The following is a 20,617-nucleotide window of genomic DNA, read 5'->3' as shown; positions in this document are numbered from 1 at the left end:
GTCAGGACGGCCAGCGCCAGCCATGGAGGGGGGCAGGAGGGTGAGCACTGGGATCATAGGAGGCTGGCAAAGGGGCAGGGGCCTACCCCTGGTGACCCTCTCTGCCTGGCACAGCCTCGAGCTGGGTGTTCCCCTGCCTTACCCACTGTGCACCCCTCCTGGGCTGGCGGCCACCTTCCAGCACCCATACGGGTCCTGGTGAGTTGGGGGTGACAGCAACTGAGCCTCCCCTGTCCCTCCAGCCCCCTGGCCCTGGCTGAGCCTTGACTCTAGGACCTATTGCAGGTGGCCAAGTGTAGGCATGAGGTGCGGGCCTGCCAGTGTCTTCATTGGTCTGGGTACCCCTCAAAGGCCAGGACACACGGGGGCTCCCACTGGCCTGGCGGGAGACCCAGGGTTGGGGGCCAGGAAGTGTTCAATCGAGGACAGACTCCAGTTCTGTGGCCTCTGTCCTCACTGAGGACCCCAAGGGAGGTCTGGGAGCGGTATTGAGAGCCCACCTTTGCCCCTTCCCCTCCCAGATGGCCCCCGGGGCAAGGAGCACAGACTGGGGGACTGGGAGCACGGGTTTATTTGGCAGTCAGGGAGCGATTCCATCAGCAGGCTGGCTTAGGGGGCAGCTTGGTGGGCTGGACTGTGAGAAGGGTCTCCTGGCCCTCTCACTGGCGTCCGGGCTGGTGGGGGCAGCTGGGCGGCATCTTGGGCAGAGGCTGATGCGAGGGCCATGGGGAAGGAGAGAGACAGGAGGCACATCGGCGGCAGCGGCAGCTGTGGGGGTGCCGCAGGCCTCTGCGCTTCGGCTCCCATCAGCCCCGTCCCCAGCCGGGTACTCACCGCCGGCTCACTGGTCGTCGATGCACTTGTCTGTGGGGGAGACGGTCCGTCACAAATGGGCAGCATGTGTGTGTGTGAGCCCTGCACTGCCCCTGGGCTGCCCCAGGCCCCCGCCCAGCCAAGCAGCAGAAGATTTAGGGGTTCCCTTCAGGGCTGGGGCAGCAGAGGGGCAGGTGAGGGGGGAAGGGAATCCGGAGAAAGGCCTGGGAAGACCTGGGCGGGCCGGGGGTGGGGCTGGCCACCTGTTCTCCAGAGGAGGCAGATGAGGCCCAGCCACCTGACTGGGCACTCAGGTCTCCTGCCCCTTAACCTTAGGAACCCTGGCAACCCCTCCGCTTTGGAGAGGCTGGTGGCTCTTTGAGCAGCCTGCCAGGTTGCCTGCGGACAAGGGCACCTCCCAAGCCAGTGGTGAGCAAGTGCCGGGTGAGGGAGGAGGCAGCCCAGAGCAGCAGAACCTGGGGTGTCGGGAGAGGCGGCCCAGGATGAAGGGGGGCCTGGGAGTGTGAGGCAGGAATGGCCCAGGATAATAGCATCTGGGGTACAGGGGGAGGGGGCCCCAGGCAACGAGACTGAGGAGACTTGGCCTTGGGCCTGAAACACTCATCTGAGTTAGGCCCAAGCTGCCTATCAGGGAACAGCGCTTGGCCCCCTGATCCCTGGGGGCTCCACAGACCCTTGGGGTGGGGCGTGGTCCTCCTGACCCCAAAGTGGCTCCCAAGGGGCCCCAGTGACGGGAGCTGGGGACTGAGTCCCTCCTCTCCCCTTTCCCTGGGGTGACAACGTCAGGCCTGGACAGTCCCCAGGTCCCTTTGTCCTCTGCCCAACTGGCCATTACCGATCGGGACAGGGAAGAGGATGTGGTCGCTGGTGAGGCCCAGGGAGTTGGTGAAGCGGATGAAGTTCTCCTTCAGTTCAGCGGGTAGCTCCTTGGTCCTCCCTGTGGTCAAGATGGCCAGCGAGCGGCCGGCGGACACACCGTTAATATCGTCGAATGGGAGAACGAGCCTCAGACCGCTTCCGCTGGGAGAGTCTTCAGAAAGCTGTCCTCCCCTGGCCTCCCCGGGGCTCAGGGAGGCGGCAGCCCTGGGGGAGACCTGGGGGGCTGAGCGGGGATAGGCCGCTCCCCTCCCCCGGCAGCGAGCAGGAGCTGGGTCCTGCTGGGGGAGGGGGTGGGTGAAGACCCACCGTAGAGGGTGATCTTGAAGTACTCCTGGTTATCGAAGACCTTCTTGAAGAACACTATGGCGAACTGGTTGTAGTTGGTGGCAGCCACTCGCACGGTGTAGCTCTGCATTTCCGGGTAAGCTGTGGGGTGGACAGCGAGGGGTCAGCCCTGGTTGGTTGGACACAGCAGCTCGTCTCTCCCCAGCCCCGCACAGGACAGCATCGGTGTGGGGCACAGGGAGGTCTGCTTCCCCTCTGGGGGGACCCTGCGCCTGGGACCCCACCACCAGGGCCCGCATCACTCAGGACTCACTCTTAATGTTGCCCAGCGTGTACTGTCCAGGCTGGGCACTTGGGACAAAAGGTCTGGTAAAGTAGTCACAGCGCTGGCCCCTGGAGGGGAGAGATGTGTGGTTGAGTCGGGGAGACACGCAGGCGTGGGCCCCCTGCGCTGGATGCACTGAGGGCCAGGGCTGCAGCTGGAGGGGCGCAGGGCCAGCCCAGCCCCCCCGCCCCCCAGTCCCATCGGAGCCGGTCCCTGGCTGTCCTGTGTGGGCTGCCCCGGGCCTCCTGACTCCCACCGTCCTTCCCTCTTCCGGGCTGTCTCCGCTTGGTGGCCTTCCCTGTGCACTGTCCCCCGACCCTGGGCCTTGGTCCCCTACTCTTGTCTCACTGTGTCCCTTTCTATGCCCTCTTCTGGGGATTGACCCGCCAAGGCCCTGGTCTGCTCCCTGTCCCGAGGACTGCCCTGGCCCCTGGGCCAGCCCTGACCTCTCACTGTGTCCTTGGCTCGCAAACCCACCCCTGTTCCGCCCCCACTGCACAAAGGCTCCAGCCCCTCCCCCTCAGGTGCCAGAACCAGAAACCCACAGGAGCTGGGTGAGCCCTGGCACCCCACTATTCCTCTCCCCACTGCAGCCGGAGGGACCCTGTGCTTCTCATCAGATTTTTGGGGTGCCAGGGTCTGAGGCCCTGGCAGTGTGACCTCCCCACCCCCACCCCCACCTCCAGGCTGCTCACGAGCTTGTGCCAGGGGCAGCCACGCCACGGCCTGCGGCTGCCTGAGCAACCCCCCCGCCCCCCGCACTTCCTTCCAAGGCAGGTGGGCTTCTTCAAGGCCTGGCCCAGAGGCACCTCCCTGGAAGCCCCCAGTGAAGTCCTGGGTGGGGTTCCAGGCTGGGCCCAGTGACCCCCCTTCCCACTGCAGGACACCCCTGCTCCCCCTGTCTCGTTCCTGAGGGCTCTCTGCCCATCCCTGCTGCTGTCTACACAGAAGTGACCGATGCATTCCGATGCAGTGAATGAAGAAAGGAAGGGGCAAGTCTATGCATCTAGTTCCGAATAGCAGGATGAATGACTGTCAGCGTCGGTCATCCCCCGGCCATGACATCAGAACCTACCCCCCAGGCGGCCCCCGTGTCCCCCAGGCTCCCCCAGGAGGTGGTGGCTCTCACTTGAGCAGGACGGAGGTGACGTTGTAGCTGTGGTCTTCTTTCAGCTCGTAGGTGGTGGTGTACATCTTAAACCGGCCTTGTTCTTCTTTTGAAAATGCGTTCCCCGCCAGGCCCACGACGTACCACTTTCCCTGGAACTGCAGGGGGCTGGTGAGGGGCAGTGCGGGCCCCAGAGGTCCTCCCCTGCTCTGTCCCTGCGTGCATCTCTGGGCAGCCCGGCCCAGGACCAGGAGCCCTCTGCTAGGGCCGCAGGCCTCCTGACTGGGCGCTCAGGCCTGGGCCGGGCCTGCGCTGATGCAGCCGGCAGTCGCCGGAGGCTGGCAGGCCAGCAGGGAGCCCGGCGGAGTCTGGCGGGGATGGGGTGACCCCTGGCAGTGGCCAGCTGGCCCCCTGTGCCTCAGTTTCCTCATCGTGCAGAGGGACTGAACATGTTCCCACTTTGTGTGGACTGTGGAGGTCACGGGAGAGAGTGCAAAGCTGGGCAGGTCGGCAGGGCCGGGGTGGGGACGGGCGCATGGGACACGGCTTCTTCTATCAGGGGACCCAAGGGCAGGCTGAGCTGAGGCCCGGGCCCATCCTGTCCTACCACGCTCCCTAAGACTCTGCCCCTCCTCCCTCTGCTCCCACTGTTCCCGGGGGCCTCCCCTCAACTGTCCCGCCAGGCCCCTTACCTGGTCATCTTGGAAATTCGGCTGCAGCGGGACCCTGGACAGGGGTGGGGCTGGGATCAGGTTTTTGGTGGGGCCCTGGGCCTGGGTCTGCAGGGCGCCCAGCAGGGTGAGGCCCAGCCACAGGAGACCTAGGGGCATGGTTTCAGGGCTGGGGCAGCTGGGCAGCTTCGGAGACTGGCAGGTGGTGGAGGAAGGGGAGGTGAGTGAGGAGGCTGGCCTGGGGCCTATTTATGGTCCTCCTGCTCACCGGCTCGCCCCCGGATGGAGTGATTTGCCCTTTGGCAAATTCTGAAAGGGTGAGGTAACTTCCAGCAACGCCCGCTGAAACATTATTTGGTAAGATTGCTGCCCCTTTTCTCCATGGCAGGATTGGGCAACATGGACAGGCAGGAAGGCCAGGGGAGACAAGAGGGGACTTTCCCCAGGGCGCCACACCTCTGCTGGGACAAGGGCTCCCTGTGCACACTGTGTCCCTTCCCTCTGCTCGGGGCAGTCCTGTTTGTGTTCAGTCGTCCCAATCTGGACCGTCATCTCTGGCCTCCAGGAGGCCCTGCTGGGCCCAAGGCCAAAGTGGGGTACTTCGGGAGGTTCCCTTCCCGGGCACCCGACGAATGCCAAGAAAGCTTCACCGCAACAGATCACGTCCTGTTTCCCGGTTCTCAGAGGGGACAGAGATGGGTGGGGCCGCCAAACGCAGAAAGAACACAGTGTGTTTTCTGAGGTCTCAGTGCCCAGCGCCTGGCCCTCCCAGGGGCCCCAGGCCAGCCCTGGCACAGGGGGAGAGCCCCCCTCAGAGGCCGATCTACAAGGGCACCCGCCTAGAGCGGCCCCCGCCGTCCTCCACGCCCCGTCTGCAGCAGTGCACCCGGACCGGAGCCGACCCTGTGGACTTGGCCCCTCCTGTGGGCCCAGTGGGCACAGACCCCGAGCTGGGCGCTCCAGCCACATGTGTGGTTGCTCAGCAGAACAGGGTGGAGGCCGCAGTCCCAGCCGCATGCTGATGGGGGGACGATGAGGGGTGCACACCTGTGCTGGGTCAGGGGGCTAGGGCCTGGAGGTCGGCTCTCCACCCCACTGCTCTGGACACCAGGTGCTTTGGGTCACAGGGAGCACGAAGACGTGGCCTTGTCCTTGGGAGGTCTCTGAGACCAGCCACCGTCTCTGGCCGCAGCCTGGCTCTGTGGAGTCCAGTGGCCCGGGCCTGCGTCCCCATACGTGTTCCTGCCGTGGCTGACCCAGCTGTGAGCTGGAGAGCAGTTTCCTCCCTGGGGGTTGGCCGTCCCTGGGAGGCAGTGATGGGTCCCAGGCACCGGGCCGTGTGTCCCAGATGTCACCACGAGGGTGGAGGCTGTCTGGACGCCTGGCCTGAGGCTGATCTGAGGGTTTGCTGGCCCCCAGAAACAGACAGGGACCTCATTGGCTCCACCCACCTGCTGCTCAGAAGCCAGCGCCCCCATCCTGGGCGCTGGGGCAGCAGTGCCAAGGGAAGGGGCTTTGGACGGGGTTCTGAGCTAGATGGAGGCAGGATGTGGCCTCAGCTGTCCTGAAGCAGAGAGCACCCCCACCCCACCCCGGGCCCTGCCCTGCCTGCCTGTCCGGGTGATGAAAGGGCAGGAAGTAGAGATGAGCAAAGCTTCGAGGATGTTGCTGCCACCCAAGCTCACTGCCCTCCAGGACCCTGTGGGAGCCCCCTGCCCCTCTCATCCGCATAAGCAGGCCCAGGGGCTCCAACCCCTGTTACTCTTTTTGACCTTAAAAGGTATCTTCAAGCCTTCGGATGTGGGACAGCCTGACCGTGGAGCCCCAGAGAACTTTAACTAGGGGAGGGGCAGTGCCTTGGATCACCAGGGAGTCGCTGGGTGGAATATTCTAGACTCTTAAAGTCAAGGAGCAGAGTGGCCAGTGCTCCCTGGTATGAGCTGGGGAGGTGGGTAGCACGGGGCGTGCAGCGTGAGAAAGCCAGGCCAGGTGCAGGAGGGGCAGGGGCCCAGCTCAGGGGCGCCTGCTGGAATCCTGGCCTCTCCAGGTGCCTGCTAACCACTGCCCACCCCTATGCCCCGCCGGTGCCCCGCTCCGTCAAGACGGGCACACTGCAGATTCTTGAGGCCGTGTACACCTGGAGCCGTGCACACAGTGCTGGTGCACACACGGGCTGACTCCACACGAGGTGATTTCCGAGTTTCTGGCCAAACCCACACAGGGCCCACGCATCTCGGTGCTGGCTCCAGGCCTGACAGGACCCTGGCTGCCCCATTCTTCACCCACCCCCCCTCCCACTGGGCCTGGGCACCTACCCGGCCCAGTGGGGGACTCTCAGCTTCATCCTGCCCGGGGCTGGCTGGGGCCAACCCCTGGGCCCCAGGGCTCTCAGAATGGTCAGCACTACATGCGTGGCAGCGTGTGGGGTGCACCAGGCACATGCCTACTTCCGCTTGGCCCCTCTCTCGGTTCCCACAGTGGCCTCTGGGCTGGTGCTACAGGACCACCCCCACCCGCTTTCCCCACTCCCTCTGGGAGCTGCAAAGGTCCCCAGGGAGGCCACAGTAAGCCACGCAGAAGCTCTGGGGCCAAGCCCCTCCTGGGAAGGCTGGGCCTCCCACGTACTGCTCTGGGTCCCTTCAGCAACGGCAGGAACGTAAACACCGTCCACACATGGGGCTCTCAATGGCAAGAAGCCAGGAGAAATCTGGCTGTTCCAGACCCGCCGCGCCCTCCGCCTGTGACTGGCAGGTGGCTCTCCCCTCCCCACATGCCCAAGAGGTGAGGCTCCCAGGAACCACAGCGGCCTGCTCTCCCATGCAGGGCTGGGGGTGATCCCCTCAGGAAGACGGCGAAGTGTTCTCCGTGCTAATTGCACCCGAGGGGCCCAGCCTGACCGCGTGCACTGGTTTCCGGGAGCTCGTGCGCAGGGTCCAGCCCAGCCGTGAATGACGGATGGCCGGCGGGATGGACAGCAATCCCTTCTGACTCGCCTGAAGGGCTGGGCAACAGCCCTAGGTCACTAGGCTTCTCGGGGCCGGGGGCAGAGCCCAGAAGCTTTCAAGCAGATGCCCCAGGAGGCCGGTCACAGTAGCAGGGACTTTTGGTGTCCACAGGTGGGCCCTCCGTGGTCACTCACTGCAGGACCAGACACCCGGGAGGGGGAAGGCCTGTGCCCCCAGGGCCTTGGCTTGATTGTCTAGTTTCCACACGCAGCTCTCCAGCCCCCATACCCCATCTCTCACGCCTGGGCTCACCAGCGCTCACTCGAGCATTTCTTGGCTCCTGCACCCCCCCCCCACAGAGGAGACCCTGCTTATGGGAAAGCTCTGAAAGGCGGCCACTCCCACAAAGACTGTTACATACCCACTGGATCTGGCGGGGCCCACCGGGCAGCAGGCCACAGGCCCTGCCACACAAGGTCTGGGCCCAGGGCAGTCTCCTGGTTCTGGTGCTCGGGTGCCCGGCCCAAGCATACCCCTTAGATGGGTGCTCCTGCCTGTCCCTCTGGGTGAGAGGACCCATGAGGACCCCAGGACTGGGACTGCAGACCATTGCGCTGAGCAGGGTCTACGGTGGGCTCCAGGCGTCCAGCCGGTGGTGGCCGGGGCCTAGGTCACCCCCATGCTCCGTGCTCCCTGGGCCCACGGCTGGGTGTCTGTTGTACACCATCGAGGTGGCTCATGTGAGGAGGGGGGTCCGACTCTCGCAACAGGCTGTTTCTGTCTTTGTACCCCGAGAGCCCCGGACACACTGGGAGAGTGCTCAGCCCAGGGGGTGGGGTTAAAGGAGAACAATGTCCGAGAGGTACTCGGGCTCCTGCCTGGGTCCTCCCTGGGTGCTGGAGACTGACCGGGTGGCGGCCCTTTTGCCCCTCCCCCTTCTTCTCAGTGGTGAGGAAGGTGGGGGTCCCAGCTGAGCTCCTCCTGGGCACCAAGTGTTTATCTCAGATGGGGGGTGGGGGCATGGCAGAGCCTCTCCCTCTCGGGGAGGGGCATCACAAGCAAGCAGCGAGGTTTGGCAGGCAGCGAGTAGGACAAGGTCAGGCTTCGAAGGGAGAGCATGTCCACCTTCAAAGGAGAAGAGGCAGACCCAGGCCAGTGAAGAGAGGGGCGAGGGAAGGGCTGGAGCAGCCCCGGCTGGAGAACAGAGGGGGAGGCTGCTTGGAAGGGGCTGCTGTTCCGCAAGGGCAGCCAGGGTCGGGTGACCTGTCTTCCGTGGCCTGAGGGGACCGTGGCGAGGATCCATCTGAAAAGCAAACCGGTCTGAAGGGCTTCCCTCCACCAGAGCACCAGATCTAGCGGGAAACGGACTACACCCTGCAGACTCACTGATGTGGACTCACGGTAAACAAGGGACGTGCACGGCCTCGGGCGTGAGCTCTATGATGAGAAATGCCGCCAAGTCACGAGCCGTGTCTGACGTAAAACTTCAGAAAAAGAACCGCAGAATAAATCCAAAGAAAACAGGAGCAAGTGAGGAGCAGAAATTAATAAGAGAAAGATACAATGGGAATACCAAAGCCAAAAGCTGACTCTTGGAAAAGTCAGAGGTAGAAACTTGGAAACATTTCGCAACACAGAAAGACGTAGGACACGAGTAAGTAGAAGGGGAAATTTTAAAAAGGCTGTAACTAGATGGATTCTACAGACATTGAAGGGTAAGAGAATGCTATAGGTAAAGAAGTGGGGAATTTCCCAGCACACTGATTTATGGATTCAAGAAGTCAGAGAAAGTCAGAGCGGCCCTAGAACCGCCACAGAAACTGACACGCTATTAACAAATCCCCCTGGGAACACCAGCCATGCACCATAGACTGCCCGTATTCAAAGTGCACAATTAGAAGAGTTTTTATTTTATTTTATTTCTGAAAGATTTTATTTCTTTATTTTTAGAGAGAAGGGAAAGGAGGGAGAAAGAGAGGGAAAGAAACATCAATGTGTGGTTGCCTCTCATGCGCCCCCTACTGGGGACCTGGCCCACAACCCAGGCATGTGCCCTGACTGGGAATGGAATCAGCGACCCTTTGGTTCAAAAGCTGGCTGGCACTCAAGCCACTAAGCTACACCAGCCAGGGCTAGAAGAGTTTTTAAAAATAAACTTTTAAGCTTCAGATTTGTAGAAAAATTGTGAAAATAGTTTGCAGAGCTCCCATAATACCCTGCATCATTTTCCTTATCATTAACACGTTTTATCAGTAAGGATATCTATTACAATTAATGAACCACTACTGATACATTATTTTTAAATTAAGCCCATACTTTATTCAGATTTCCTTGGTTTGCACACAGGGTCCTTTTTCTGTGCCAGGGTCCCACACAGAAGTGTGACGACCAAATGCAACACGGGGTGGATCACTGCTGATGCTGACCCTGACCCCCGGGCTGAGGTGTGTTGTCAGGTGTTTCCACGGTGAGGTGACTCTCCTTCTCCCTCTGCACACCGTCCTCTTGGGGAGGAAGTCCCTCCGCACAGCCCAAAGCTATGGAGTGGGACCTTTGCTCCATCTCCTGGAGCGCAGGGTGTCTACATAATTGGGAATTCTGCCTGGGAGATTTCTCTTCTCCCAATTTGTTCATTCAATCACTTATTTGTGTCAGAATGAGCTCAAGGTTATAATCCCGGGTCCTTTTGACATACCCCTTTCATTGTGGCTTTTGAGCAATTTGGTAAGTGTTGACATAGCTAAATGCCCACAAAACCACGACCACAGGCAAGACAGTGAGCATATTCATTACCCCCCAAATTCCTCATGCCCCTTCCCTCCTCTCCTCTCCACTATACACCCCTCCCCACCCCCAGGCAACCACCAACCTGCTTTCTGTCACCATATGTTTGCATGTCCCAGTTTTATACAAATAGAACCAAATAGTATATAATCTTTATTGTCTGGCCTCTTTTATTCAGCCTAATTATTTTGAGATCCATCTCTTCAGTAGGTTCTGAATGGGATGAAGGGGCACTGGGGCACTTGGGTAGAATCCCCTGGGGTACCAGGGGCAAGAGAAATGGCAAAGTGGGGGTTGTGCAGTCAGGGAGGGCGAAGAGGCTGACAGGACTCCTGGGTTCTCCCTTGCGGACGGGAGAGAAATCGGTTAGTGGGAGAGACAGCCAGCTGGGTGGTTGTGCTGGGACTGAAGTGGGTAGCTGGTGAGCATCCCATCGTCCCGGAGGCAGCTGTAAACTCAGGCCTCGAGTCAGAATAGGGCTGACCTGAAAGCACAGGTTGGTTTCAGGTGTCCATGACAGAGACGGTAACAGAAACCAGGGGAGGGGAAAGGTGGCTGAGGTTGTGTGCATGTGGCCCAGAAGGGTGAAGACTAAATCCTGAGGAACCCGAGTTCCTTTAAGAGGCTGCAGAAGAGAGGATGGGAACAGAGAAGTATGTTCAGAGCAGTCAGTTTAAAAAGGCAACAGGTCCAAAATGGAGTCACTTGGGCTAAGCGCACCAAACTAAGTTCTAATACCTAATCTAATTTCGATGGCAACCTTCCCCAGGAATGTAACCATAACTGGGTCAGTCTGGCATTTCCCAGTGGGCAGTAATGAGGTAATACTCTTTTTTGTCCCTGTGCCCTTCTGCCTAGAAGTCTCCCATTTTGTGCTTGCTAGATGGGATGCTACCTAATTCATGAATCGCTGATCAAAACCGATTTGCACTTTAAATTTACTCAGCTTTTTTTAAAAGATTTTATTTATTTATTTCTAGAGAGGGAAGGGAGGAAGGGAGAGAGGGAGGGAGGGAGGGAGAGAAACATCAATCATCAATGTGTGGTTGCTGGGGGTCATAGCCTGCAACCCAGGCATGTACCCTGACTGGGAATTGAACCTGCAACATCAGCTTTGTTTTTCAAAAGATACAAGAACAAAGAGAGATGGGGTGGGGGCGGTGGGGGGGGGGTGGAGGTTGTCATTGGGCCATAGAAGGCACTGTATACCCAGCCCCGGGAGGAGACTGGCCACCAGACACTGAGGTCAGGTGACAGAAGTCATAGCCTGGGACAGAGCTCACAGGCTGGCTGGATCTGGGCTATGCCTGGATAGGGGCTCCTTCTCCCCTCCGTGTGAGGACCCTGGGCCTGAGCCACCTGTCCCCTGATGTCCCATAGCAAGAGGGAAGAGCACAGTCGTTCCTGGATCTGCTCAGCCACAGCTGGCTCCTCAGTCCTGAGGTCCCCTGGGCATTGAGCAGGGCTGCGCCCAATGGAGGCCCCAGGCAGGAGGCCGGACTAGGATAGCTTATTAAGGGAGGGACAGTGTAGGGCACTGAGCCCTGGCAGGCAAGCCAAGAGGCATGGGCCTGTCCCAGCATCCTGCCCAATCTTGGCCAGGGGGCCAAAGGGAGCACTTTGCCAAGCATTGTTGGTGGAGGGGCTGGTCACTGGGTTTCCTTCCTATTATTTGGCAAAGCTGGAGCTGCTGCCAGGTGGGAAAAAAAAATAGGGGCCTCTAAGGCAAGGACCTCACTAACCTCCAGCTTCTCCCCATTAATTTTCTCACTTACTCCTGACCCACCTCAGTGCAGGAGACACTATTTTTACAGAAAGGGAAACAGGCTGGAGAAGGTGAAAAGGGTGCTGATGATTCTCTCTTCATACTCCGCACCTCGACCCTTAGCTTACCCCCAACCCCGCCCCCCCGTCCCCCCCCCCGCCCCCCGCCCGTGCTGTGCACTCGACAGGCTGCTTTGTCACGTTCGCCAGGGCTCCAGAACACACCGGAAGAGGTGCCTGGGGATGCTGACAAAGCAGGGCGGGCGCGCCCACCCAGGCAGCCCCTTCTGAGGAAGGTCCACCAGACCCGCCCCTTCAGGAGCCTCCGTCCCCAAAAGGTGCTGAGCGAAGCAGCTGGAGCAAATCCAAAAGAGCGACTATCCATGAAGCAGCCTCAGTGTCCCCACCTGTAAAACGGGGCCGGCTGTCCACAGTTTTCAAGTGCTGCCGTTTCCAGGGACCCAACTCGCAGGTGCTAGTCCTGAACTCAGAGTTGGCACCTGCACCTGCAACCCACCCAGGGGCGGGGAATGGGGATGGGAGGGCCCCGCGGTCCGTTCCAAACCCCTAACCTGGCCCCAATTCCCCTTCCCAGGAGAAAGCAAAGATCCCTTCAGAAGTCTCCAAGTCATCTGCTTCCCCGAAGCTGTCGTCCTAGCCTTTTGCGTCCGCCTCTATCGGCGTGCCCGGTCCCCGGAGAAGCCCGATGTTGCCGGTTCGGGCTCTGCAAGGACGCGCGATGAGGGAACGCGTCGATCGTGGCGTGGATGGCGGGCCCTGGGGGAAAGCTGCAGGCCGCGGCTGGAGGGCGAAACCAGAAGAATGGAACCACGCGACGTAAGTCGGCGGGGAGGCCGGACCCTTGCCCCAAAGTCCAGAACCTTCACGACCAAGAGCCGCCTAGCACCAAGACTCCACCCCAAGGCTTGAGTCCCACTCCCGTCCTAAGCCCCTAACCAGAGGCAACCGGGATCTCGCGCCTAGCGAGCGAGCAGAGCTCCCGGCCCGCCCCGCCCCGCCCCGCCCCGCCAGTAGACCCTACCCCTCCGGACCCACAACCCGTCTCGCCTTCAGCTCGCCGCCTGCTCCCCGAGCTCCGCCCCTCTCCCGGCCGCTGGGCGGGGCCACCCTGGGGCTGCCCGCCGAGAAGCCTAAGTGGTGGAGGCTCCGGCCCTCCGCCAGGGCTGGCCAGCCCGGCAGAAGGTCGGGGCAGACTAGGACCCCCATTCTGCCCCCATTCGTCCCCATCCTGCCTCTGGGAACTTGTGGGTAGGAGAGCCGGCGCCTGCGCATGGGAGAAATCTTAGACACGTGGTTTCTTAGGTCCCCAACGTGTAGGGAAGTTTTTATGGTTCGGGTCACAGGAGAAATGTTGTAGTGGTGCGGGAGGGCAGAAAAACCCGAGTCTCTGGCGCCCACTGTCGGTCAAGTATGAGGTGTGGCTGCTTCTGCAGCCCATAAGGACCCGAAGCCGTGACTCCGTGACACTCCGAAAGGTTTCGTCTCCTTTGGTTGGGCAAATGAAATAGAAGTTATTATAGATTACAGACGACACTGGGGCTCAGAGGCCACACCGGGAGCTATGTGGCCGAATCGAGTCGAGGCTACGCGTATTCTCTGCCTTTGGCCCGGGTCACCACCAAGTTCTGTTACATCTACATGTGCAGGAGCTGGGGAATTTAGCGACTCCCAGACATCCCCGGGTGTGTTCCTGCGGCTCTGCGGAGCGTATGAAAGCTAGACGCCGGGCAAACACCCCCAAACCCGCGAGGGGGTTCCCTCCCGACTCGGCGTCACCGTCACCCGGGCAACCTGCTGAGCGCCCGAGACCCGGCCCTTTAAGGGAAGCCTAAACCCGGCGGTCTTGGTTTCGCGCTCCCGCCCGCGACGCCGGCCGACTGAACATGGCCCAGGCTGCACGGGTGCTGTGGCCCGGCGGGCGCGCTCTGGCCTGGAGGTTGTGCGGTATCCCGGCTCCCGGACTACCGGTGCAGAGTCGCGCTGGCGTTGCGGGGGCGGCAGGAGGCCGGAGCCCTGCAGCCATCGCCCCCCATGGGGGCCGCCGGCTGCTGGGGGCGGTGGCTCTGGCCCTGGGGGGCGCCGTGGGGCTGTACTACACGGCACGTTGTCACCTGCGCTCCCAGGATCTCCGCGCCGAGCGCTCAGCCGCGCAGGTAAGCCGGGGCTGGACTGAGCCGCGCACGGTACAGACGCTGGGGGCAGCGTCGAACTTCGGGACTTCTGGAAAGCGGCGGGGTCAGGAATCGCCCCCGCTGTCCCCTCGTGACCTTGTAGAGTGACTTGGTTTTGATTCCAAGCCCTCAGCGTCTTCATCTGTGAAATGGGCCGCTATTGACGCCTGCTAACTAGAATTGTTGTCTTAGTGTTCAGGTCGTTTTTCTAACTTACTTAAAGACTTTTCAAGGGGAAGATTTTGAGGTCACGGAAGAGGGAAAGAAAGCCTCTTTCACTTTACCCCATTCCAAATCCTAAGGTTGTGTATTTATTTATTGGTATTGTTATTAGCATTTTTATGGGACGGATGACCCTTAGACTCCAGGTCCTGAGAAAGGGAGGGGCATGAAGTTTCCCCCCAGGCGGGTGGTGGCCCAGCTGCCCTTGAAATGCTTTGTACGCAGCACCGGCACAGTCCTTACTCTGCTGGGCCCCACCATCCACCCTCAGGTGCTTTTTCCTGGACCCAGGGTAACAGGGCTGGGTGGGAGGCGAGCAGAGGTGTCCGTATCTCCCTGCTCACCTCCATGGTCCAGCCTCAGTTTCCCATCTGAACATCGAGGGCAGTGGACAGGAGCTCCCCTGCACCTTTCCTGATGGATGTGCAGGATCCAGGATCCAGGCCCAAGGCCCTGGTACAGCCCTTTTCCCTTGGAGGTTTGGGGTAGAACCCACTCTGGCTGACGCTGGGCTACTGGCTGATGGGCTGTGCCGCGCTCTGCCCCCTCACCCAGGGATGTGTGCTCTGAGTTGAGACATTGCTCTGTATCTGGGAGGGCAGAGCAACGTGGGTGTCTGCTGTCCCCTTGGGACAAGAAGAAGAGGACGGGTGTCTTTCCAGTGTAGGACAGAGACCAGAAGGTTCCTTCTGCACAGACTAGACGTCCTGCCCGGAAAGCACTCTGGATTGGGGCTGAGCTGGGCTGTCCACTGCACGAGCCTGCTCCCCATTTCTCCCTGCCCCCCCATTCCTCCTGATGTTCTCAGGGGCATCTTAGAAGACTCCTCTAGGAAACAACTTTGCTGGGTGGGGGGGGCCTGGGGACCAGGCCTCAGAAGCCCCCTCCCTCTGCTCCCCACCCAGCTCTCCCTGTCCGACCACCTGCAGCTGACTCTGTACCAGTACAAAACGTGTCCCTTCTGCAGCAAGGTCCGTGCCTTCCTCGACTTCCACGCCCTGCCCTACCAGGTGGTGGAGGTGAACCCTGTGCGTAGGGCCGAGATCAAGTTCTCCTCCTACAGGAAGGTGCCCATCCTGCTGGCCCAGGAAGGAGAGAGTTTGGTGAGCTCCGGGAGCCCCCTACTATGTCCTGGGCTGTCCTTGAATACCCTGAGTCAGGCCCTCTTTGCAGCCCTGGGAGGAGCTTGGGCTCTTGGCCACAGCTGAGAATTAGAGGGGAAAGTAGCTGGTATACAGTGGGTGCTCAGTAAGTGTGGGCTGCCGTCCTTTCCCGCCAACACCAAACACCAGCCGGGTCTGAGGGACGCAGACAGAGCACCACCGGGCTCAACAGTGTAGGTTCTGAAATCAGGCTGCTTTAGGTTCAAGGCGTGGCTCTGCCTCCGCCTCCCACTGGCTTTGTGACTTGGGGCTAGTCACTTAGCCTCTCTGGGCTTGCGTCTTCATCTGCCAACAGAGGACCATACCCTCCAGGTTGTAGGGAATGCCCGCCCAGTGCTTGGCTGCTGGTGTGTAGCTTCTGGAGTCCACCCTGCCCCTCAGTGCCTGCGGCAGTGCCTGGAGGCCAGGCCGGGGCGCGGGGGCAGGGCCCAGACCCTGGGTCCTCCCCACACCCACCTCCCCACCAGCCGTGCCTGGATCTCCCTGAGGGCTTAGGATGGGCTTCCCTGAGAGCGGGGACTGTGTCCTGGGGAAACGGGAGAGCTCAGTGGGCGTGAGTTTTAGGGGTGAACCCCCAGTGGGCACCAACAGTGCCCCAGTTCCACCCAACCAGTTCCCCCGGAATGCCTGGGCACCAGTGCTGTTTAGAGCCTCCCACCCCTACCCACGGTCTAAACCACCTCTCCTCCCCCAGCAACAACTGAACGACTCCTCTGTCATCATCAGTGCCCTCAAGACCTACCTGGTGTCCGGGTAAGGGGACCCTTGCAGGCCTGGCAAGCCGCCTTTTGTCCCTTCTGTCTCCAGGGAGGCCTCACCTGCGACCTGCATGGGGAGCAGGGCGGGGCTGCTGCTGACATTTCCAGAACGGGCTGCGGTGGCCCTACTCTGAGCCTCCCCCTGCGCTCCCCGCACACCCCCCCTGTCAGGGAAGGGTTCCTGGTGTCTGCCCCAAACCCCTCTTGCTGTAGGACCCCCAAGAAGGTGGGAGACATTTGTGGGCGGGTCCTGGCTCCACCTCGGGGCCGGGTCAGGCTGGGGTGGACAGTCACCTCAGGAGGCGAGGGCTTGGTCTCCTGGAGGAGAAGGGAGCTGCGGTGAGACTCTGCCTGTGTCCTGAAGGCAGCCCCTGGAAGTCATCATCACCTACTACCCACCCATGAAGTCCTTGAATGACCAGGGCAAGGAGGTGACCGAGTTCTGCAACAAGTACTGGCTGATGCTGGACGAGAAGGAGGCCCAGCAAATGTATGGTGGGAAGGAGGCCAGGACGTGAGTGGGGCTGCGGCCGCCGGGGAGAGGGTTGAGGGGTCTTCCCCGGAGGGGGCCGGGCTGAGCGAGACGCCGTGGGGCGGGGCGGCGGGGGGTGAGCAGCGTGGGAGACCACGAGGGCTGGGGCTGTGTCTCCCTAAGACCTGCTGCTTAGACCTCTGCTTCCCATCCATACCCTGGGGGGTCCAGATAGCGGGTCTGCTCTGCTCCCCACCTGCAAAGCCCACGTGACCCGCCCGGTCCCTTGCTTGCCCGCAGGGAGGAGATGAAGTGGCGGCAGTGGGCGGACGACTGGCTGGTGCACCTGATCTCCCCCAACGTGTACCGCACGCCTACCGAGGCCCTGGCCTCCTTTGACTACATTGTCCGGGAGGGCAAGTTTGGGGCCGTGGAGGGCGCTGTGGCCAAGTACCTGGGGGCAGCTGCCATGTACCTCATCAGCAAGCGGCTCAAGAGCAGGTGATGGCGCGCATGCGTGCGCGCGTGCGCACTGGCCTTCCTGCCGACCTCGCCTGGGCTTGGGTAGGAGCCCCTGACGGACTTTCCCATCCCTGCCCAGGCATCACCTCCAGGATGACGTGCGCAAGGATCTGTATGAGGCCGCCAACAAGTGGGTGGCAGCCGTGGGCAAAGACCGGCCCTTCATGGGGGGCCAGAAGCCGAACCTGGCTGATCTGGTGAGTGTGGTGGTGGCAGGGGCGTGCCCAGGTTGAGCGACCTGGCTCTGGGTCGGGGAAGTCCAGGCAAGGAGAGCCCAGGTGTAGGCAATACCGACGTCTCCCAGCTCCCCGGCCTCAGAGGCGGCTGGCTCCATCTGTGGTCAGGGGCTTAAGGGAAACCAACGGCAAGGAACTGCCTTGGTCCCCATAACTGGCAAGTTTAATGGTGGTCTTGTCTTCAGGCCTGGCTGGATCCAGGGGCCCAGGTGGTATCACCAGGGCTCAGGATGCCCTGTTGCATCTCATTTCCTTGGCCCAAGGCCAGCCTTTGTCCAGTGCCCCAGCCTGCCCCCAGCGAAAGTCCTGCTTCCCTGCCCATAGGGAAGCGTTCCTGCAGCCAGGCTGGTTGGCAGGCCCAGGTCTCTGGGTGGTGGGGGAGGTCTCAGGGCATGGGAACGAGGGAAGGCATTTTCCCAAAGGAAACTCTGGGTGGGGCAAGTGAGGGGGTTGCCCAGAAGGGGAATGTGGGTGTGGGGCAGGTAAAACCCGGTTATCCCTCATACTTCATTCATGGCCCCACATCTAAAGTTAGTCCTTCAGTGGGTCATGAAGCTCCTGGACAGGGGAGGTGACAGGCCCCGGGGCACACAGCTGGCAGATGATGGGGCAGGTCGGGATGCCCCTCTGTCCCCCCCACCCACCTCCAGGCGGTGTACGGTGTGCTGCGTGTGATGGAGGGCCTGGAGGCCTTCGACGACCTGATGCGCCACACCCGCATCGAGCCCTGGTACCTGCGGGTAGAGAAGGCCATTGCAGAGGCCGCCCAGTGACCAGAGCAGCCCACCGGAAGGAAGCGGAAGACTGCAGAAGACTCTGGCTGCCCGGGACCGGGTCCACGGAACCAGCACTCGGCGATGCTGTGCAGGGGGTGACGGGATCATTCTACCTCTTGCCCACCCCCGTCCCCGCAGCATTCTGTTTCTAGCGCTGCACTGGACATTTTCGGGGGAACGGCCCCCTGAGGGGCACAGAGAGGCTACCTCCCCCTAGCTCCCTGTTGGGGCTCTCAGTGGCTGCCCTGTCCAACCCTGTGGGTGGGAATTGGGGCGGAGCCCCACTCTGGACAAGGGAAGCAGGGACGCCTTGGGTTAGGGGAGAACCCCATCCTTGGCTCCTCGTGGTTCCTGTTCTTCCCAAGCACTTCTGGACTGTTTTGTTTGAAATAAAGAAAAAAGTTCTGCCCCCTCATGGTGGTGCAGTGAGGTTTGTGGGTGCTGGGCAGGGTGGAGGGGGTGTAGGGTGGCTTTGGGTGAGGCATTGGCCAGTTGTGTTCTTATGACCACCAGAGGGCGGTAGAGGATGCGAAGGCCGGGTAGGAGATGAAAACGAGGTCTGGTGCTGCCACCTTTTGGCCAACTCTAGGATTGCGTCTTCTCTGGGAAGTCATTACAGGGACTCGGTGCCCATCTGTAAAATGGGTTTAGCACGCATGGGTATGAAGTCCTCATGTCAGGTAGGAAAAGCCACACCTCCCAGGGGAGAAGGCCTCAAGCTAGGAACTCCTGCCGGATCTCGGTCATGCTTAGGTCCCCTGTGGCCTTGATGGTAGCAGGAGGCCTGAGGTAGGAACACTGCTCACGTGACCTTGGGCAAGCCCCATCCTTGCCAGCCCTCAGACAAGCCCTTGGAGGCCAGTCAACTTCCATGGGGCTGGTGCCATCAGAGTCGATGCACCCAGCAGGCAACATGTGAGGGGCACGTTTACGCAGCCAGTGGGTCTGCTGCCTGTTCATAGAACACAGTCCCCACTCTGTCCCCTCCCAGGTTCCCGGAGCTCATGGTCAGGAGCGAGAGGGACGAGAGGGGTGAGCGTGGCCGATCCCTCCTCCCTGGGAGTTGGTGGGGGGGGCGGTGGTGGTGAGCCACAGCCTAGGGCTCAACAGATTGTGAGGATTCTGGTTCACTTTTGTTTGTTAGAGTGTTCAATTTCACCTTGATTATTCAAATAACATCTTTTGCACATGAGTAGAACCAGCAGATAAGCAGAAAGAGGATACCGGCTAGTACTGTGCCACCACCCAGAGATACCCACTTGCATTTTTTGGGAGTACAGCCTTCTACTTTTTTACCTAGTTTATATGTAGTGCACATATGTATTTATACTTTATATGTAATAAATATATATGTACATCTAACAGTTATATGGGGCCTATTTGATGGCAAGTCTTACAACGTCCCTATGAAGTAGGTACAAACATGTTACAGATGAGACTGAGGCACTGTGAAGGTTAAGTGAGTCCCCTGCTGTCGCACAGCTGGTAAGTGGCAGAGGCAGGATGTCGGCCGAACCTCCTGGCTGGAGTCTGATCCTTACCACGGGGCCGCATGGCTCCTCTCTCTCCAGATGAGGTTTTCTTTATTTTCCATGGAAGTGCAGGTCACGCAGGAGCCGCTCAGTTCCAGGGGAGACACTGTCCTCCCTCGCCCGCACTGAGGATTGCGCAGCGTCCCCTCGGATGACTGACCCTGGTGTGCTTAACCAGTGGAGCGGGGGAGGATTTGTCGGGCAGAAGTGGCTGCCAGGGAACAGGAGGGGTAATGTGCTGCATAATGGCCCCCGGCATGGGTGACAATTACCTGATGTGGTAAAAAGGGGCTTTGCAGATGGGATTACATTCATGGTTTTGAGATGGCGAGTTTTCTGAACTACCCAGGTGGGCTCGCAGTGGAACCACAAGCGTCTTTCGAAGAGGGAGGCTCGCCCCGGAAGCAAGAGGCTGGAGCCGGGAGGAAGCGGTCGCGAGCCCAGGCTCGCGGGCGGCCTCCAGAAGGAACCAGCCCTGCGGACGTTCGGTTTCAGCCCAGTGAAATTAATTTTGTCCTGTTTTAAGACACACTTTTTCACAGCAGACATAGGATACTAATGCAAATGGTATCCACCGGTGCAGCCAGGGCAGAGACAGCCACAGCTGTGTCCCCTTCTGTAAAATGAGGGGGTGGGGCTTAGGCTCCGGCCGGTGTGGGCGGGGCCAACGCTCCCGTACCGGCCTCCACAGCTGCTGTGGGGAGATAAACGTTCCTCCTGGGCCCCCGGGGCTGGGCGGGTGAGGACAACAAATGGCCAAAAGAGATCACTCCTCTGTGACCCGGCCGGGGAAGCCAAGAGCAGGAGGCCTGGGTCTCTCTTGCTCCCTCGGGGGACTGGGACCAGCCCCTGGTTGTGCCTGGCTTCAGTTCTCTCACTCTGGGTCCCTCCCTGCCCTACCCTCCACCCTCTCCTCCTGCCGGCCCCTTCCCGTCCAGCTCTGGCCGGCCTCACCAGCCACTGTGACAGCTCCTCGCTGGTCTGCGCCAGCTTCCCCGCCCGCCCTGGAGACCTGGGACCAAGGTCCACACCCGGGCTGCTGAGCCCAGCACACGGCTGCTCTGGTCTCACCCTTCCCCTACATTCCCTCCCGATCGGACCAGCGAGATCAGGGCAGCCCAGCCAGCGGCCCAGACCGGGAGCATAGCC

The 20,617-nt window shown here is 60.7% G+C and overlaps 2 protein-coding genes across 6 annotated transcripts; one reads left to right on the top strand and one right to left on the bottom strand.

Annotated features, from left to right (window-relative positions):
- Window positions 1-553: 553 nt before the first annotated feature.
- Window positions 554-4,366, bottom strand: LCN2 (lipocalin 2). Of its 2 annotated transcripts, XM_045846326.1 has the most exons (7): window positions 4,124-4,366; window positions 3,453-3,589; window positions 2,312-2,391; window positions 2,020-2,139; window positions 1,670-1,771; window positions 835-864; window positions 554-710 (listed from the first exon to the last, which is right to left on the bottom strand). In XM_045846326.1, exons 1-6 carry the CDS (start codon window positions 4,259-4,261, stop codon window positions 842-844), a joined length of 600 nt encoding a protein of 199 aa, XP_045702282.1. In that variant the 5' UTR covers window positions 4,262-4,366; the 3' UTR covers window positions 554-710; window positions 835-841. The 2 variants fall into 2 exon arrangements, with proteins under 2 accessions (XP_045702282.1, XP_045702281.1); XM_045846325.1 differs by having other exon boundaries at window positions 554-864; window positions 4,124-4,364.
- A 9,100-nt stretch (window positions 4,367-13,466) lies between these two features.
- On the top strand, window positions 13,467-18,351 carry PTGES2 (prostaglandin E synthase 2). Of its 4 annotated transcripts, none has more exons than XM_045846200.1 (7): window positions 13,467-13,769; window positions 15,020-15,112; window positions 15,867-15,925; window positions 16,295-16,444; window positions 16,703-16,903; window positions 17,004-17,121; window positions 17,811-18,351. In XM_045846200.1, exons 1-7 carry the CDS (start codon window positions 13,500-13,502, stop codon window positions 17,931-17,933), a joined length of 1,014 nt encoding a protein of 337 aa, XP_045702156.1. In that variant the 5' UTR covers window positions 13,467-13,499; the 3' UTR covers window positions 17,934-18,351. The 4 variants fall into 4 exon arrangements, with proteins under 4 accessions (XP_045702156.1, XP_045702155.1, XP_045702153.1 ...); XM_045846199.1 differs by having other exon boundaries at window positions 13,468-13,769; window positions 14,915-15,112; window positions 16,295-16,420; XM_045846197.1 differs by having other exon boundaries at window positions 13,470-13,769; window positions 14,915-15,112.
- Window positions 18,352-20,617: the final 2,266 nt, after the last annotated feature.

This window comes from Phyllostomus hastatus, unplaced genomic scaffold, assembly GCF_019186645.2.
Source record: "Phyllostomus hastatus isolate PE091 unplaced genomic scaffold, TTU_PhHast_1.1 phas_contig_495, whole genome shotgun sequence".
NCBI classification, from domain to species: domain Eukaryota; kingdom Metazoa; phylum Chordata; class Mammalia; order Chiroptera; family Phyllostomidae; genus Phyllostomus; species Phyllostomus hastatus.
This window is presented reverse-complemented; position numbering and strand designations above follow the sequence as displayed.

What these genes read in the sequence shown, in the direction of transcription:
- PTGES2 (XM_045846197.1), top strand. Translation starts at nt 13,500, where the DNA reads ATGGCCCAGGCTGCACGGGTGCTGTGGCCCGGCGGGCGCGCTCTGGCC. An exon ending in CCGAGCGCTCAGCCGCGCAG is followed by an intron (nt 13,770 to 14,914) that starts GTAAGCCGGGGC and finishes CTCCCCACCCAG; the next exon opens with CTCTCCCTGTCCGACCACCT. An exon ending in AAGACCTACCTGGTGTCCGG is followed by an intron (nt 15,926 to 16,294) that starts GTAAGGGGACCC and finishes TGTGTCCTGAAG; the next exon opens with GCAGCCCCTGGAAGTCATCA.
- LCN2 (XM_045846326.1), bottom strand. Translation starts at nt 4,261, where the DNA reads ATGCCCCTAGGTCTCCTGTGGCTGGGCCTCACCCTGCTGGGCGCCCTG. An exon ending in CGAATTTCCAAGATGACCAG is followed by an intron (nt 3,590 to 4,123) that starts GTAAGGGGCCTG and finishes AGCCCCCTGCAG; the next exon opens with TTCCAGGGAAAGTGGTACGT. An exon ending in CCTCTTCCCTGTCCCGATCG is followed by an intron (nt 865 to 1,669) that starts GTAATGGCCAGT and finishes TCTCCCCCACAG; the next exon opens with ACAAGTGCATCGACGACCAG.